Source organism: Perognathus longimembris, chromosome 11 (assembly GCF_023159225.1).
Source record: "Perognathus longimembris pacificus isolate PPM17 chromosome 11, ASM2315922v1, whole genome shotgun sequence".
Taxonomy (NCBI): Eukaryota; Metazoa; Chordata; class Mammalia; order Rodentia; family Heteromyidae; genus Perognathus; species Perognathus longimembris.
Genome location: NC_063171.1, coordinates 41,550,259 through 41,568,445, shown reverse-complemented (window position 1 = coordinate 41,568,445; position 18,187 = coordinate 41,550,259). Strand labels below are relative to the sequence as shown.

Here is an 18,187-nt window from a genome sequence, read left to right as displayed (position 1 = left end):
AAGAACTACAACTCCCAGGAAGCTCTACGTCGGGCTCTTTCCGCTGACTCTCGAGACTCCATTTCCCAGCAATCCCAGGGCCGCACGTATCGCGCATTTCCCGAGCGCCCTCTCGCGGCGCCCTTCAGCAAGCTACAGTTCCCGGCGGCCTCCGCGGCAGGCTCTCGAAGGCTGGGTAGTTCGTCATGGCGGGATCTGGGTCCGCCACTGTGTCCGGGGCAGGGACCCCGGTAGCGGGGCCCACAGGCCGCGACCTCTTTGCTGAAGGGCTTCTAGAGTTCCTGCGGCCGGCTGTGCAGCAACTTGACTCCCACGTCCACGCGGTCAGGTGCTCGGGAAGGAAGGCCTGGGGGCGGGGCCTCGCGAACTAGCTGTGTAAGGGCGGGACTGCAAAAGGCGGAGATCAGATGAGTTCTAGTGGAGACTTAGGAATAAATATGAGGGCTGGGGGCATGGTTCCGGTGGTACAGTGCTTGTCTAGAAAGCGCTAGGCCTTATTTTGCCAATACGCAAAATGTGTAAAGGGAGGAAAGGAGGATGGGTGGAGGTTGCAGGCTGGGGGCCTTTGAGGCCGACCCATCCCACTACTTAGGTCAGCAGAACTAGTAGTGCCTCTGTAAGCCTTTTTACCTCTTTGCAGAGAGAGCCAGGTAGAGCTCCGGGAACAAATTGACAATCTCGCTACGGGTAAGTGAGCATCCCTGTAAAACAAAAAAAATCCTCTAAATCGCTTTCACGACCTTTTTATTTTGCCATCCTCTGAGCTGGGTTTCTGTCACTTCCAGAACATCAGGGCTGCCAACACTCTTTTCAAGGGATGACAATTAAAGGAAGTGAAGGAAAGGTGTCTGTAGCCCAGGAGGGTGCAAGTGCTTGTCATCCTATTACTGGCCCACTCTTGCTAAGAACAGGAGATGCGCCAGTAGAGGTTCACTGTCTGTGCTTTCCACACCAGAACTGTGCCGCATCAATGAGGATCAGAAAGTGGCCCTGGACCTGGACCCCTATGTTAAGAAGCTGCTTAATGCCAGACGACGTGTTGTCTTGGTCAACAACATTCTACAGAATGCCCAGGTAATGGCTCACAAGGCCAGCCTAGGCAGAAAAAGTCCAGTTTACCTCTCCAAGAAAATGAGCAAAAAAGCAGGGCTGGAAGTATGGCCCAAGTAGTAGAGTGCTCGCCTTGCCAGCGTGAGGCCCTTGGTTCAAACTCTACTGCCCATCAAAATAGAAATTTCTTAAGAACAGTGATTCTTTGCTCTTCTTTATAACTCAATGCAATTTGTCACCTCAAAAAATTCTTTCCCATACTTGAATCTAGGACTTAATGCTTGCTAGGCAAGCACTAATTAAATATGGGGGGGAAAGGACTTAGTGATGATAAACTCAATTCTCAATATCCAGTCTTAGATCACATCGAAGGTATTTTTCAGCATCTAGTTGACTAAATGCGAAAGCCTTTCACAGCAGTTACTAGAATCAAAATCTTCCTGTCCTGTAGGAACGGCTGAGGCGGCTAAACCACAATGTTGCCAAGGAAACTGCCCGCAGGAGGGCAATGCTGGATTCAGGAGTTTATCCTCCTGGCTCCCCAAGCAAGTAACAGAAGGTGAGAGCTGTGACCCGAGTAGCACAAGTACTGTTCCCCAGCTGCCATGTTTCAAGACAAGAAGATTCCAGAAAACATTCTGTTCATCGTGGGACACCAGAAAGGCAGCTCTGTTGTTTCTTTTGAAGCACTTATTTATGTAGTGATCCTAAGAACCTTCTGCACAGCAGGACTCAGGCTCTGAAAGGACTATATTAGTTCTTCCTTCCAAAAATGAACATGTACATTTTTAAGCAAGCTACATATTCACCTTTTTACATGCTATCGTTAACCAGATTGGAGCATCCTGTTAGCATGCCTAGTTCCTTGGACTTGGGCAGCATATCCTTTACCTGTGATTCCTTTCCTCATTTACAGTGGAGAAAGGCAGAGTCAAGGTAAATAACATCAGTCCACCTTCTTCTGTTGATTGCACTGGCTTGAATACAGAATTGCTAGAACCATTTAATTCAATAAATGCTTATAGTATTCTAGTTTAGTAATATGTGGAAAAGTTCCAGGAGTCTGTACTTCTTTATTTCAAGATACTTTGGCCTGGCACCAGTGGCTCACTGGTATCCACCTATAACTGTAGCTACTTAGAAGGCTGAGCCCTGAGATTTGGTTTGGAGCCAACTCAGGCAGATAACCCAAGAGACTCTTGTCTCCAATAAACCAGTAAAAAGCTAGAACTTAAGTAGTGATTCAAGTAGTAGGGTGTTAGCTCTTGAGCAAAAAATAGAACGAGTACAAGTCCCTGAGTTCGAGCCCCACACAAGAAATATACGGTCTCCAAGACAAGAATACAAAGCTTGGGGCTAGAATATGGCCTAGTGGCAAGAATGCTTAATTCATACACATGAAGCCTTGGGTTCAATTCCCCAGCACCACATATAGAAAATGGCCAGAAGTGGCGCTGTGGCTCAAGTGGCAGAGTGCTAGCCTTGAGAAACAAAAAAAAAAAACTAAGCTTTTGGCCTAGTCAGTAGAAGCTACAAATGCTTGTTGGCAACTGACGGGGAATTTTTAGTAGCATGTCTGAATTGAGGAAAAGTTCATGGAAAACAAATATTCATAGTTTCCATAGGAAAATGTGACCCACCCCCCACCTCTAGCCTTCCATATTGATGCATCTGTTGGCCTTCTACATAGACATTTCAAAACTACCAGTAATTAAGTTAAATGGTCTCCCAAATCCCTCAGGCCAGGAGTCTGTATTTAATTCAAATAGCCTGAGATTGTGTTTTTTGGGGTTTTTTTTGGCCAGTCCTGGGGCTTGGACTCAGGGCCTGAGCACTGTCCCTGGCTTCTTCTTGCTCAAGGCTAGCACTCTGCCACTTGAGCCACAGCGCCACTTCTGGCCATTTTCTGTGTATATGGTACTGGGGAATCGAACCCAGGGCCTCCTGTATAGGAGGCAAGCACTCTTGCCACTAGGCCATATCCCCAGCCCCTGAGATTGTGTTCTTAATATAGATAGTAAAGGACTAAGTATAATTCTCAAGACTACAGAAAGGGAAAAAAATAACCACAAAACCAAGAGCCCTACTAGGAAGTACTTTAATCGTTTTTCTTAGAAAAAAATTCCACTTAACAGTTCACAACATTTCAACAACAAAGTACTAGTTGAGAGGTTTTGGGGAATTAGGATTCTAGAGCATTAAGAAATGTTGGTAACCTGCTTTATTATCATGAGTGGCATGGGTCATAAATGGGAGACTTCTGGCTGCTACGCCAGTATCAAAACAAAGGAATGACCTATCTTTCTGTACAGTTTATTTTCCTTCATGCCTTCTCCCTATCCCATAGAAAAGCCACCACATAAAGCCCAGTAGCAGGTTAGGCTCCAGTCTTCTTGAATTAGAAGAGTATGAAGGGAAGGTCACTCCTGAGTCTCCATGCTTTCCTCTTCCTCTCCTTGAGGTGGCTCTTCTGTATTTTCCTCCTCTTCCTCACCTTCTTTCTTCTCTGGTGGCTTCTCATAAGCCTTTTCTGAAGGTGTTACTATCACTCCATCCCAAGTAGATATTTCAGAAGCAAGATCTAGGAGGTGAAAGCAGGTAATGTCAAACAGCCCAACACACAAGCCATAATCTGCACAGTGAAAATACTACCATGCTTAAGGAGTAAGCAGCTACCTGTAGACCATAGTACCCCAAGAATCCCCTGATCCACCCCACAACAAGTACTCACAGCTGGCATCACCCTCCTGGCCAAGGATCTTCCTAAAACCACCGTGTGAGAGGATTCGAACCAGAGTCTGAGCCGTATAGCAGACCATGTCCTAAAGAGCAGAATGATGATAAATTGGGAGAAGAGAAATCAAAGTGTTTTATTTGACTAAGTGTGAAAACTGAGAAGACCACTTCGAATTTCAGGACCTTAAGTACTTCAGAATCCCCACATTTCTAACCCCCTTAAGACGACATTCCCCTTTGAAGAAGAGTATCTGAGAGTGGTCAGAGCTGTCATAATACCTGCTGTTCCAGAGTCATGACTGTGTGTACTCTGAAGTTGCCACTCTCACAGGGGTCAGTGATACCCACTGAACCTGGCAGGAATAGTCCTGCAGCCAGAATCTGTAAGCAACGCCTGAAAACACAGAGAGGGGCTTAGAAAATGCACAAAACAGCTTATCATCCAAATCTAAAAAAACCGGCTGTACCTGTATGCCACATTTAGGGCCAAAGGCTGCCTGGTGGGGTTATTCATCACGGCATAGTGTCCCTGGAAAAGAATTAATTCTAGTAGGTACGCAACCAAAATGGCAATTGTATCTTCAAACAAACCAAACTTAATCCTTTAGGAAAACCAGCCATTAAGGCCTAGCCAAAATTTCCATAATTCGCTAAGAATCCTGAAAGCGCTGTTCAGTCAGTCATCATGTGATACTGTTCTCCAGTATCACAGTAAAAAAGTTAACAGCAGCAATGAAAACACTAGGTACTACAACTCAACTATCCATATAACAAACTCCTACTGAAGTAATCACTGAACCTTTTATTGGGTAACTGGTCTACCAAATTGCCTTTTTTGGGGGCAGGGAATGTGGCCCAGTGGTAAGAGTGACCACCCAGCATGCATGAAGCCCTGAGCTCGATTCCTTGGTACTACATAAACAGAAAAAGCCAGAAGTGGCGCTGTGGCTCAAGTGGCAGAGTGCTAGCCTTGAACAAAAGAAGCTCAGGGACAGTGCTCAAGCCCTGAGTTCAAGACCCAGGACTGGCCAAAAAAAAACAAAAAATTGCCTTTTTTCTTGGGGAGGGAGGGAATTGAGACAGAGTCTTGCTGTATAGCTCAGGCTGGCCTTGAATTGTTGTTTATGTTTTTCTGACTCAGAATCTTACTCTGTGTAGTATAAGCTGGCTTCAAAATTGTCAAGCTGCTGTAACAGCAGCTCATGCCACCCAGAAGTCTGAGATCTGAGGATTGCAGATGGATGCCAGCCTATGAGACTCAACTTCACTAAATTACCAAAAAAGCCAGAAGTGGAGCTGTGACTTGAGTGATAAAGGGCTAGTTGTGAGCACAAAAGCTCAGGTACAGCATCAAGGTCCTGAGTTTAAGCCCCAAGACCAGTATCCCCCCTACCTCCCAAAAAAAGCCACCTGCTTTTTGCCTCCCAAGTGCTGATACTATGGGTGTATATGACTATGCAACAGCTTCCAAGTTCTTTTTCTGGGTTGGTACTGGGGCAGGGCAGGAGTTTCACTCAGGGCCTAGATACTGCCTAGGATTTTCCATTCAAGGCTTTACCACTTGAGCCACTTCTCTACCTTCAGCTTTTTGCTGGCTAAATGAAGAGTAAGAGTCTGTCTTTACTGCTCCAGCTGACTTAGAAAAATGATTCTCAGATCACAGACTTCTGAGGAAACAGGACTACATGCCTGGGCCACCAGCATCTGGCCCTAGGTTTTTTTTTATTTGCTGGATTTTGTTTTGTTTTGTTTTGTTTTTGTTGCCAGTCCTGGGGCGTGGACTCAGGGCCTGAGCACTGTCCATGGCTTCTTTTTGCTCAAGGCTAGCACTCTACTTGAGCCACAGCACCACTTCTGGCTTTTAACTATATATGTTGTGCTGAGGAATTGAACCCAAGGCTTCATGTATATGAGGCGAGCACTTTACCACTAGGCCATATTCCCAGCCCCTATTTGCTGGATTTTTGAGACAGGGTCTTCCTGTGTAGCCCAGTCTGGCCTCAAACTTGAGAGATGCCCCTACATGAGAGTACTAGGATTATAGGCATGTTATCACCAATGCATGGCCAGAATTGCTTTTAAGCTTCTCCAGTTGAGGTAGGTTTCAGAGGAATTACTGTCAACAGGGGGAGAGGAACTCCAGTTGTTCTTTACTTACAAGTAGGTCAAGGATCCAGGGTGTGAGGGGTTCAAAACCAGGAAAACGAATCCTTAAGTCCTTCAGCAGTCTGATGAGAACTTTAACTCTGAATAAAAGAGACACAAAAGAACAAAAAGTAATAAGATCAGGTATTTCTACACTGAGGTAGAGTTGAAACTACAGAATTACACATTCTCTTTCAATCTGAATGTGAATCACAGCCAAAACAGTTCTTTCAGAGGAAGTATGGGTGCATCCTGCAATTCATTTCAGTTACAAAGGTTATCTTTTTTGTTGTTCTATGATACAGGGTCTGTTTGTCCTGGAACACACTATGTAGCCCAGGATGGACTCTATGAGATCCTTCTGCTTCGACCTCTAGAGTCCTAGAATTACAAGCATGTACAACCACACCCAGTCAGAAAGGTTTTTGTTTTTTTTTGTGCCAGTACCAGGGCTTAAACTCAGGGCCACAGGTTCTTGCTCAGCTTTATCACCCACAGCTGTTGCTGTACCACTTGAGCCATGCCTCTAGTCCAGCATTTTGCTAGTTAATTGGAGATGGAGTCTCAGACTTCTGCTCAGGCTAACTCTGAACCTTGATCCTACAGGTCTCAGCCTCCTAAGCAGCTAGGATTGCAGGCATGAGCCACCAGTGCCAAGGCTCAGAAAGATTTTCTTAATACCAGTGATCAGGGAGAGACTCACGTGGACTGAGAAGCATTTTCCTCAAACCAGCGGGCATGTCTGATGGCTGCTAAGGCACTCTGCAACACCTTGATATCCACTAGAAGACAAGTATGACAGGCCAAAATAAAACATTCCTATTAAGAAAGCAATTCAACGCCACAGTCCAAAAACTCAGGAAGAGAGTAGGCTAGGAGCAATTCTTCTAAAAATGGTCCAAAATTTACGATTCCTCCTCCAAAACAAATATAAAAGCATGCAAGATCCATTTATCTTTTCCAAAGACCTACAAAATCCCCTCTAAAATATTTCTGCAGTCCAACCATTTTCTTGGTCATACTATCTTTGAAAATCTCAGGGCAGGGCACTGGTGGCTCACGCCTATAATCCTAGCTACTCAGGAGGCTGAGATCTGAGGACCAAGGTTTGAAGCCAGCCCAAGCAGAAAAGTCCAGGAGGCTATTTCCACATAACTGCCAAAATGCCGTACTGGAGGTGTGACTCAAGTGGTAGAATGAAGAATCCAAGCGGGAGCACAAGGCCCCAAGTTCAAGCCCCCGTACCGGCACAAAAAAAAAAAAAAAAAAAAGGAAGAAAGAAAGAAAAGAAAAATTCACTAGGAAACTGGTAAATTTTCTAAATTACAGGGAAAGAGCAAAGTATTAAGTATTTAAATACTTAAAATTTCCAAAAAAATTTCATGTGGAACGGCAAACAGCTAAATGTAACAGCAACAATACTGTTTTAGATTTCCCTTGTACTTCTAAGCAGTGGGAAAAAAACTCACAATGGAGTTCTGGGTCCAGTTTTCGGAGATTGGGTGGCACTGTTGTTATAAGAATTTTCACCGTAGCATCAGAAGAACTGATTTCAAAGCCAGTTTCATTGGTCAGCATGGTCAAAACTGAAACAAGAAAATAACCAGCTTTTACCTCACATTTTCATTAAATGACCAGTTTAATAGTGAGGGTAGGGAAAAACAGGTTATTTTTCCTGAAGCAAAGTCTCACTAGATATGTAGCTTAGTGCTCTTCCTGCCCCCCAAGAGCTAAGATTACAAGTAAATGACACTACACCTATCTTACAAGTGGGTTTTGGTTTTATTTTCTTTCATGATGGGCTTTTAAAAACGAGAGCTGGTAATTTAGCTGAGTGCTTGCCCAGCATGCGTGAGTGTTAAGAGTGCTTGCTCAGCATGTGTGAGGCCCTGGGTTTGACACCCAGAATCATAAGAACTGCAATGAGGACTTAGAGTACAGAACTTTACAAAGGAAACCAAGTCACTGGGTGCTAGTGGCTCAAGTCTGTAATCCTAGATACTCAGGAGGCTGAGATCTGAGGATTGTGGTTTGAAGCCAACCCAAGCAGGAAAGTCCATGACTCTTTATTGCCAATTAACCACCAGAAGTGAAGCTGTGGCTCAAAGTGGTAGAGCACTAGCCTTGAGCACAAGCACTCAGGGATAGTACCCAGGCCCTGAGTTCAAAAAATCATGACTGACCAAAAAAAAGAAAAGAAAAAGCAAACCAAGTCAGTCGGACCACTTGAAGCCTCTACAAAAACTCTGCATTTGGGTTTGGAATATGGCTTAGCGGTAGAGTGCTTGCCTTGCATGCCTGAAACCCGGGGTTCAATTCCTCAGCACCACATAAACAGAAAAAGCTGGAAGTGGCACTGTGGCTCAAGTGGTAGAGTGCTAGCCTTGAGCAAAAAGAAGCCAGGGACAGTGTTCAGGCCCTGATTCCACGCCCCAGGTCTGGCAAAAAACAAAAGAACAAAAGAAAACCCTCTGCATTTACTCTTCAATCTAGCTAAACTACTTATACAACCTCACTTCCACTGACGCTGATAGTAAACAATCAACACAAACCTTCAGAAGGATCTTGTGCTCGTAGGCTTTCCACAACTTTGTTTCCCAGGGCAGCAACAGCTTCCACTAGATAGAGAAGACAGAGAAGGTTATAACCACCCATTTATGAAGGCTTCTATGTATCTCTGAACTAAATGCTCATTTCTATCACATGTTTAAGGCTGAAGTAAAGGCGTATAATAGAATAAATTACAAGGAAAAGCTAACTCCTGGACAGAAATACCTCCTATTATGTGTTCTTTTTCTTTGTTTGCAGTTAGCAGGATTGAATTCAGGGCCTTTGCACCTACTAGGACAAAGTCTACCACTTGAACTATATACCCAGACCCTAACATTTCAAGTCAGTCACATGCAATTGGGGTCTGGATTTTTTTTTTGGGGGGGGGCCAGTCCTGGGGCTTGGACTCAGGGCCTGAGCACTGTCCCTGGCTTCTTTTTGCTCAAGGCTAGCACTCTGCCACTTGAGCCACTTCTGGCCGTTTTCTGTATATGTGGTGCTGGGGAATTGAACCCAGGGCCTCATGTATACGAGGCAAGCACTCTTGCCACTAGGCCATATCCCCAGCCCTATGGATAATTCTTTAGAGATGGGAAGTATCTTGCATATTGTAGAATATTTACAGCATTTCTGATGGTACTTAAACCTGAGTGCTGTCCCTTGATTTTTTTTCCACTCAAGGCTAGAAGTCTACTACCACTTGAGCCACAGCTCCATTTCCAACTTTTTTGATGGTAAATTGGAGATAAAAATCTCAAGAATTTTCCTGCCTAGGCTTACTTCAATCCAAGATTCTCAGCCTCCTCAGCTAGCATTACAGGTATGAGCCACCAACACCAAGCCATCCCTTGACTTCTGTCATTCTTTTGGTGGGGGAGAAGGGGGTAGTCATGGGCCTTGAATTCAGGGCCTGGGTGCTGTCCCTGAACAATTTTGCTCTAGGCCTACACTCTACCACTTTGAGCCACAGTGCCATTTCTGGGTTTTTTAAGTGGTTAATTGGAGATAAGAGTTTCACTGAGACCTTTCTGCCCAGGCTGGCTTGGAACTGTGATCCTCAGATCTCAGTAGCTGTTACAGGCATGAGCCACCAGCACACGGCTTCTATGACCTTTTGATGCCAGTAGCACCCCCTAGTTATGACAACCAAAGATATCTCAACACTGCCAAATATCCTGTGGAAAGCAAAGCCACCTCCAGTTGAGAAATACAACCCCACTATAGTACCAGCCATACATTCGTTTTTTTGGCCAGTCCTGGGGCTTGAAATCAGGGCCTGAGCACTGTCCCTGGCTTCTTTTTGCTCAAAGCTAGCACTCTGCCACTTGAGCCACAGCGCCACTTCTGGTCTTTTCTATATATATGGTGCTGAGGAATTAAACCCAGGGCTTCATGTATATGAGGCAAGCACTCTTGCCACTAGGCCATATTCCCAGCCCCAGCCATACATTCTTTAAAGCACACTTTGTGTTCCTTATCACTTCAACATATCATCTTTCAAACATGCCTTTTCACAAAAAGTCTGGGCTATATAAGTTTCTTAGACCTCAAACCCAATTATAGTGTCCATTCTGTGGTCAGAAAGACAGGCTGGGGAGTGGTAGAGTGCCTGCCTAACATGCACAAAGCCCTGGGGTGAGGTGGGGGGAAGGGGAAACGGGATAGAAGGATGGAGGAAGGAAAACTCACATGTTGGCAGAATCTTCAGTATCACCACTAAGTCAGCCACATTGTGTCCTGTAGTCATCGTTCCCTTTTTATATGATCCTACCTGTCGGACTTCTTCAATTTGCTGTTGGAAACAGGATTCATTTCAGGAAAAGATTTAGAATAAAAGTAAATAATTTACTTTTAACTAACTACTCAGTAGATTTGGAAGTAGCAATAATGAAGCAAATGCCTATCATAACTACCTAACAGTGATTTCGTTCCCAAGACCAGTTCCCCAAAGGGATTACAGAATTTCACTGTACTTTCCCATTTTAGGCTTAGATTCCAATAAAAGATAACTGAAAAGCTAACAGGGACTACGGAAACTTCTACATTATCAAGGATGCCCTTGATACTGTATCATCAAAGAACTCACCACTTCAAATGTCCCTGGAGCTACAATCAGATTGTCGATCACATTGTTTATTTTTGTCACCAAAGAAAGGATAGAGGCCTGAAAAAAGTCATGAAGCAAAGACAAAAAATTAAATGTAGCTTCTCAAGAGTTTATTTTCCCCTAATCTTTTCTTATACTAATTTAGGGCTTGGTAACACTTCAACACTGCTGGTCATGAATATACCAAAAACAACTATTTGACAGCAGGACTAGATTCCTCTCCAAAAATACGAATTCATGAACCAGGTGCCAGTGGTTCATGCCTGCAATCCTATTACTCAGGAGGCTGAGATCTTAGGATCATGGTTTGAAGTTAGCCTAGGCAAGAAAGTTTGTGAGACTCATCTCCAATTAAGCACCAAAAGCTAGAAGTGCATCTATGGATCAAATGATAGAGCACTAATCCTGAACAAAAAAAAGCTCAAGGACAGAACCCTTGGCGTGAGTTGAAGCCCCAGGACAGGTACCAAAAAAATAAAAACACACAAAAATGCATGATCTGTTCATATATTCATCTCCATCTCTATCTCCACCTATAAGAAAGAAAACAAACAGTGGAGTAGAGTTTAATATCTGACAACAGGGCTGAGAATGCGGCTTAGCAGTAGAGTGCTTGCCTAGCATGCATGATGCCCTAGGTTTGATTCCTCAGTATCACATAAACAGAAAAAAACAGAAGCAGTGCTGTGGCTCAAGTGGTAGTCTTGAGCAAAAGAAGCTCGGGGATAGTGCCCAGGCCCTGGGCAAAAAATAAAAATAAAAATAAAGACTGAGAATATGGCCTAGTGGTAAAGTGCTCGCCTCGTATACATGAAGCCCTGGGTTCAATTCCTCAGCACCACATATATAGAAAAAGCCAGACGTGGCGCTGTGGCTCAAGTGGCACAGTGCTAGCCTTGAGCAAAGCCAGGGACAGTGCTCAGGCCCTGAGTTTAAGCCCCAGGACTGGTAATCAATCAATCAATCAATAAAATACAAACATAAAAAATAAAATAATCTGGGCTGGGAATGTAGCATAGTGGTAGAGTGCTTGCCTCATATACATGAAGCCCTAAGATCTGACAACAGGGCTGGGAATGTGGCTTAGCAGTAGAGTGCTTGCCTAGCAGGCATGATGCCCTAGGTTTGATTCCTCAGTACCACATAAACAGAAAAAAATAGAAGGGGCGCCGTGGCTCAGCTGGTAGAGTACTGGCCTTGAGCAAAAAGCAAAAAGCAGACAGGGACAGTGCTCAGGCCCTGAGTTTAAGCCCCAGTGCTGGCCAAAAAATTAATTAATTAATAAAATAAAATTTAAAAATCTGACAACATTCTTACTGGGGATCAAAGCCAAAGCCTCATACATTCTAGAACTACAACCCTAGTCTGGTAATCATCAGTAACTTCATTAATATTCACATTTTACTTTCTTAGTGATCTGGAGACAAGGCTTACTGTTATAGCACCTAACTAGTAAGCTCAAGGCCCCTGAGTTCAAATCAGTACCTACCAAAAATAAAAACTAGTCTGGTGGGGCTGGGGATATAGCCTAGTGGCAAGAGTGCCTGCCTCGGATACACGAGGCCCTAGGTTCGATTCCCCAGCACCACATATACAGAAAACGGCCAGAAGCGGCACTGTGGCTCAAGTGGCAGAGTGCTAGCCTTGAGCGGGAAGAAGCCAGGGACAGTGCTCAGGCCCTGAGTCCAAGGCCCAGGACTGGCAAAAAAAAAAAAAAAAAAAAAAAAAAAAAAAAAAAACTAGTCTGGTGCCAGTGGCTCATGCCTGTAATCCTAGTTACTCAGGAGACTGAGATCTAAGGATCATGGCTGGAAGCCAGGCTAGGCAGTAAAGTCCATGAGAATCTTAACTTATTCTACCAAAACAGCCAGAAGTGGATCTGACTCAAGTGGTAGTGTGCTAGCCTTGCACAAAAAAAAAAAGCTCAGGGACAGCACACAGGCCCTGAGTTCAAACCCTAGGACCAACATCAAAACAAAACCAGAAACTTTCTTAGCATAATCACTGACAGAAGCCAAAAGAAAATACCTGTTCAGCAGAATTGGGAGCAAGGTCCTGATTCCTCTTCAGCAAGGCTTCACTAAAGGAACTTTCATCAGGTGCTGGCTTCACCCGAGGGAAGGCCATTTCACACTAAATAAAAAATACTAATTTAGCAAAAGTAATATAGGAGGTTTTTTTTTCCTGCTACAACTGAAGAAAATTTAAAATAGAAAACTCTAGAGTACTTGACACCTTAAGATGTTCAAAAAAGATACATGCTAGAAGAGTCATAATTTAAGCTCTCACTAACTTTACATTAAAAGGTAACCAACTAATTGTCCAGAACAAAGATTACAATCATGTAGCCAAAGATTTATGTCCTTTACCCTGCCTACATTACTTTTACATATAAAGCAACAGTTCATTCACAATAACTCTATGGGAGGTGGGTAGACAAAGAACGCTTAAATTTGATCAGATGCATCCGTGCATGCATGTGTGTGTACTCACCAAACCCCAATGTGTATACCATATATGTTAAAGATAAAACTAAAATTAGGAGCTGGAAGTGTACCTTAGAAGTAGAGCACTTGCTTAGCATGTTCAAGGCACTCATTCAATCCTCAGCACAAAGATTAGACAACAAAAACAACCAAAAAAAAGTAAACCCTAATTCCATTTGCAAATCCCTTTTCCAACTCTAACTACCCTTTGGCTTGACAAGGAGGTGCTGGGCTCCATTTCGAGGTCACTAGATAAACAGTGGCCAGTGTGTTCATACACACTAATCCAAGGTACTCACCAAATAGAAATCAAATGGGATATGTGGGACAAAGGGCCTGAACCTGAAATATGGAAAAGTCAAAAATCATTCACCAGACATCAAGTGAGCTGTATACAATGCACCAGCAACTTTGGAAACACGTCTGTCTCCAGAATGAAAGACTATTCTACTTGATGAACAAAGTGGAGTCTAATTTAGCAGGGGAGCAGATAAATGAATGTTTCTAAGCCATATCTGGCTTTCAGAAATTAAATAGCACAGTCCACTCAAATGTTCTTAGATGACTGAAACTAACCAGTACACGATGCAAAAAAGACAAAAAGAAAAAGAAGCACTCACCCGCCTCCTGGGCCTCCTCGGGAACCAAAGCGCCCGCCACGACCCCGGCCTCTGTCACCCCTAGAAACGCAAAGATTTTAGTTTGACCTGAGTAAAGTGCTCGCCACCATGCCGGCCATAACATTTCAAGCTGGCTAGCCACCCCTGCTCTTAACTTCTCTACTGAAGAGGGGACGCCCCTACTCACACTTCCCATTCCAAACGGTGCCAGATCCTCCCCCCCCCCTCCCCCAAGGCATCCTAATACAGGATTGAATCGCAAACTCACCAGGTAATGACTGGATTCGGACGGAGGACACCAAGAAGTAACCCATACCCCTGAGAGACACCAATCCTACCGCTCAGAGACTAAGGAACTTCCTTCCCATTCATTCACTAACGTGGTGTAACTTTTATGGGGCATTAACCTCGCCGACAGTCGGCACTGGAAGAATGCGCCACGTTCCGGCCTTCTCAGTCTTACACGTTGCTCCTCAGGATGCCCCCCCATCCCAACTCCGCAGACCCAGGAGTCGAACCCGCCCCGCCTCCTCACGGCTGGGCCCCAACTCGTCCCAGGCCGGTTCACCGCCAGCGCCGGCCTCCCAACTACAGGCCAGAAGTTGCCAGGTTTGGGGCCAGGCGCCAGATACTCGGTCCTTGGTCTTAAGATTGCTTTCGATTTTTGGAGACCCCTCCGGCGCACCTCAGTCCCCTTACCTCATGGCGCCCTCACTCCTGAACAATGGAGACCGTACCAACCGCCTCTTTCTTAGCAGGACCAGACTACAGGAGAGGCGACTTGCCGGCGTGTCCCAACAAAACCCGGCGCGATTGGCTCCCGCCTTGAACCAATTAAAACGCCTACTGTGTCAGGAACTGGCCAATAACGGCTGAGCAGCGGGTTTAACCGTAATGACGTCGTCAATTGTTCGACCAGCTGCTAGATGGCGCCGGATTAGGAAGTCAGAACCTCAAACGTGCTGAGTACCTTCTATAGGAATCACAAAAGGTTTACTAAGCAGCTAGCAGAGTGGCGCAGCGGGAGCGTGCTGGGCCCATAACCCAGAGGTCGATGGATCGAAACCATCCTCTGCTAAGCGGGAACCTTTTTCCTTTAGTTTCACGCTAATTGTGAATAACCCACCTTTCCCCAGGGAATACTGGGACCCTTTTTTTCCATCCCTCAAAACTGCAGCCTTAGGAACATACATATTCATAAATGTGTTTATGCATGAACGTGTACATGGAATATTATTCTATCTACGGGACTGCTTAGAGAGATGAGAGGGAGGAGGAAAAAAGAGAATGGATGGTGACTAATTCCAAAATATGTGAAAATAACGTAAGGAATTTCAATGAAACATGTTGTTAAGTAGAGAGATGGGGCAGGTAAACAGACAGTAGTAGTTTTCGGGTTAAAAATGTAATGTAAGTACATCTGAAATGCCATGGTGAACTCCCTTGGTACAATTAATACATACTAAAACAAAACAAAAAAATACAGGAAAGTAATACAGGCGCTATTGAGGGTGTCAGCGGGAGTGGGGCGGGTGAGTATGAATGTGGTAGAAGGGAAAGAGAGAAGGGAGGGTGGAGGGGGTGAGTTTGAGGAATGTCCCATGAAACTCCCTCTCCTACAACTACTGCGCGCAGTCTTGGGATGGAGGCATGGCTCCAGCGGTAGAGCACCTTCCTGGTCCACTCCAAGCCTTGAGCTCACACCCCAATACCGAAAAGAACCAAAAAAAAATTTTTTTTTAATCGCTTTAGGAGCAGCCTTTGCCACCTAACCACGGAAAGCTACAGGTCTTGCAGCCCGAAGCAGGACCAGCTGAGAAGACACGAAAACACTGGGTGGTGAGAAACCAGCAGGCACAGTTTGAAGACTGGGGAAATCTCAGCAAAACCGGGTGCCCAGGGCTCCGGCCTGTAATCCCATTGGACCTGGGAGACAGATCTCTGGATTACAGACGGTCTGAAGCCAACCCAGGCAGACACATCCATGAGACCTCATCTCTAACCAGCAAAAATGCCGGACTGGGGGTGAGGCTCAAGTGGGAGAACGCCAGCCTTGACCAGCCTTGAAGGGAGAAAGCCCAGCCCAATTGGCACCAAAGTAAGGGGGAAGGGTAGGACAGAGAGGGGGAGAAGCAGGAGAGGGGGAAAAGGAGAGAGAAAACCCAACATGAGAGTCCCAGGGAAGCAGGCACGGGTGGCCTGTAGTCCTAGCTACTTAGCAGGCTGAGATTCCTAAGCCAACCCAAGCAGGAAGTCCAGGAGACTCTTAGCTCCAATTAAATCCGAGAAAAAAAGCCAGTCAAGCAAAAGAGAGAAGGAGAGGGAGGAGGGACAGGGAAAGGGAGAGGGGGGGGGAGAGGGAGAGGGAGGGAGAGGGAGAGGGAGAGTGCTCCACCTGTGCTCCTTGCCATTGCCCTCCAATTATCTTCTTTCCTCTGGCTACAAACTGTGTCATCTCATCTTTACACCTTCAACAGCCAAGTGTTGCCAAAGTAATAAAATGGGATAAACTGTATCTGCATTTATTTATTATTATTTTGATTATTATTATTTTCTTTTTTTGTCAGCCATGGGGCTTGATTGAATTCAGGGCCTGGGCACTGCCGCTGAGCTCTTTCATCCAAAGATAGTGCTCTACCACTTTGAGCCATAGTGCCACTTCCAATTTTCTGGTGGTTAATTGGAGATAAGAACTTCATGAACTTGAGCTGGGGATATGGCCTAGTGGCAAGAGTGCCTGCCTCAAATACATGAGGCCCTCAAATACATGAGGCCCTGGGTTCGATTCCCCAGCACCACACATACAGAAAATGGCCAGGAGGGCGCTGTGACTCAGGTGGCAGAGTGCTATCCTTGAGCAAAAAGAAGCCAGGGACGGTGCTCAGTCCCCAGGACTGGCCAAAAAAAAAGAACTTCATGAACTTCCCTACTCAGGCTGGCCTTGAATAGTGATCTTCAGGTCTCAGCCTCCTGAGTAGTTAGAATTACAGGAGTGAGCCACCAGCTCATACTGTATTGCTCATACTGTATTTTGCATAACTTGCTAATGAAGAATGCATAGGTGTTAAGTGTAATTTACACTTAATCACTACCCAGATTAAAATACTTGACTCTGGGGCTGGGAATGTGGCTTAGTAGAGTGCTTGCCTAGCATGCATGAAGCCCTAGGTTCAATTCCTCACTACCACATAAACAGAAAAGGCTAGAAGGGATGCTGTGGCTCAAATGGTACAGTGGTAGCCTTGACCAAAAGAAGCTCAGGGACAGCACCCAGGCCCTGAGTTCAAGCCCCAAGATGAACAACAACAACAACAACAACAAAAAAGACTCATGCCCGGGGCTGGGGATATGGCCTAGTGGCAAGAGTGCTTGCCTCGTATACATGAGGCCCTGGGTTCGATTCCCCAGTACCACATATACAGAAAATGGCCAGGAGGGGCGCTGTGGCTCAAGTGGCAGAGTGCTAGCCTTGAGCAATAAGAAGCCAGGGACAGTGCTCAGGCCCTGAGTCCAAGCCCCAGGACTGGCCAAAATAAAATAAAATAAGACTCATGTCGGTCATGAGCCAACCTGTAATCCTAGGTACTCAAAAGACTGAGAGCTGTGGAGCATGGTTCAAAGCCAGCCTGGGCAGAAAAGTCCTTAAGACTCTTATCTCCACAAGACAGAAAGTCCCTGAGTCTAAGTCCAACAAATGACAAAAAGCTAAAAAGAGAGCATTTAAGCCCTGAGCTCAAGCTCTAGTACATGCACATGCACACTTCTCATATTCCTTTGCCCTACTTAGAGATTCATAGTGGATATTCTTTCTCTCTCTTTTTCTGCTGAACTCAGAATTCAGGGTCTAATCACTTCTGAGTTTTGTTTTGTTTTGTTTTGTTCAAGGCTAGCACTACCATTTGAGCCATAGCTCCACTTCTGGCTTTTTGGTGGTAAATTGGAGTCTCACAGACTTTCCTGCATGGGCTGGCTTTGAACCAGAATCCTCAGATCTCAGCCTCCTGAGTAGCTAGGATTACAGGTGTGAGCCACCAGCATCCAACTGGATGTTCTTTCACTTGTCCATTTTGAGATTCTTCCTTGTTTTGGCACTCACCAACAATTTGTCATTTACAATGTCCATTATGTAAATATATCACTGTTTATTCATTTTCCTTTTGAGGAACTCAGGACATACAACTTGCTGAAGCACAGGCATACACATTAGGGTTTTCCAGTTAGGGCCATTTTTAAATAAAGTTAGTTTGAATACTCTTTGTAGTTTCCTGTGGCCAGATGCATTCACTTCTCTTGGGTAGGCAAAGGTGCATATGTGTACAAATTTTAAGTTCTCTACATCTTTTTCTTTTAGAATTCTTGTTTTGTCTTTTCTTTTTTGGCACTGGGGATTGAACCCAGGATGTTGCACTTGCTAGGCAAGCGCTTTGCCACTGAGCTACATCCTAGGTCTCTTTTAGAATTTTTATGAGTAATAGATTAATTGTACAAGGGGA

At 45.0% G+C, this 18,187-nt stretch overlaps 2 protein-coding genes and 1 non-coding gene across 3 annotated transcripts; 2 read left to right on the top strand and 1 right to left on the bottom strand.

Moving 5' to 3' along the window:
• The first annotated feature begins 148 nt into the window (after window positions 1-148).
• On the top strand, window positions 149-2,093 carry Snapin (SNAP associated protein). Its single transcript, XM_048357190.1, has 4 exons — window positions 149-328; window positions 641-687; window positions 956-1,074; window positions 1,502-2,093. The coding sequence occupies exons 1-4, from the start codon at window positions 186-188 to the stop codon at window positions 1,601-1,603; spliced, it is 411 nt and encodes a 136-aa protein (XP_048213147.1). The 5' UTR covers window positions 149-185; the 3' UTR covers window positions 1,604-2,093.
• A 1,266-nt stretch (window positions 2,094-3,359) lies between these two features.
• Window positions 3,360-14,492, bottom strand: Ilf2 (interleukin enhancer binding factor 2). Its single transcript, XM_048357189.1, has 14 exons — window positions 14,394-14,492; window positions 13,695-13,754; window positions 13,374-13,416; window positions 12,617-12,721; window positions 10,568-10,645; window positions 10,171-10,273; window positions 8,484-8,549; window positions 7,401-7,517; window positions 6,635-6,713; window positions 5,945-6,032; window positions 4,254-4,315; window positions 4,066-4,180; window positions 3,782-3,872; window positions 3,360-3,631 (listed from the first exon to the last, which is right to left on the bottom strand). The coding sequence occupies exons 1-14, from the start codon at window positions 14,396-14,398 to the stop codon at window positions 3,471-3,473; spliced, it is 1,173 nt and encodes a 390-aa protein (XP_048213146.1). The 5' UTR covers window positions 14,399-14,492; the 3' UTR covers window positions 3,360-3,470.
• A 208-nt stretch (window positions 14,493-14,700) lies between these two features.
• Trnam-cau lies at window positions 14,701-14,772 on the top strand. The gene has a single exon. It is a non-coding gene; the product is annotated as a tRNA-Met (tRNA).
• The last annotated feature ends 3,415 nt before the right edge of the window (window positions 14,773-18,187 follow it).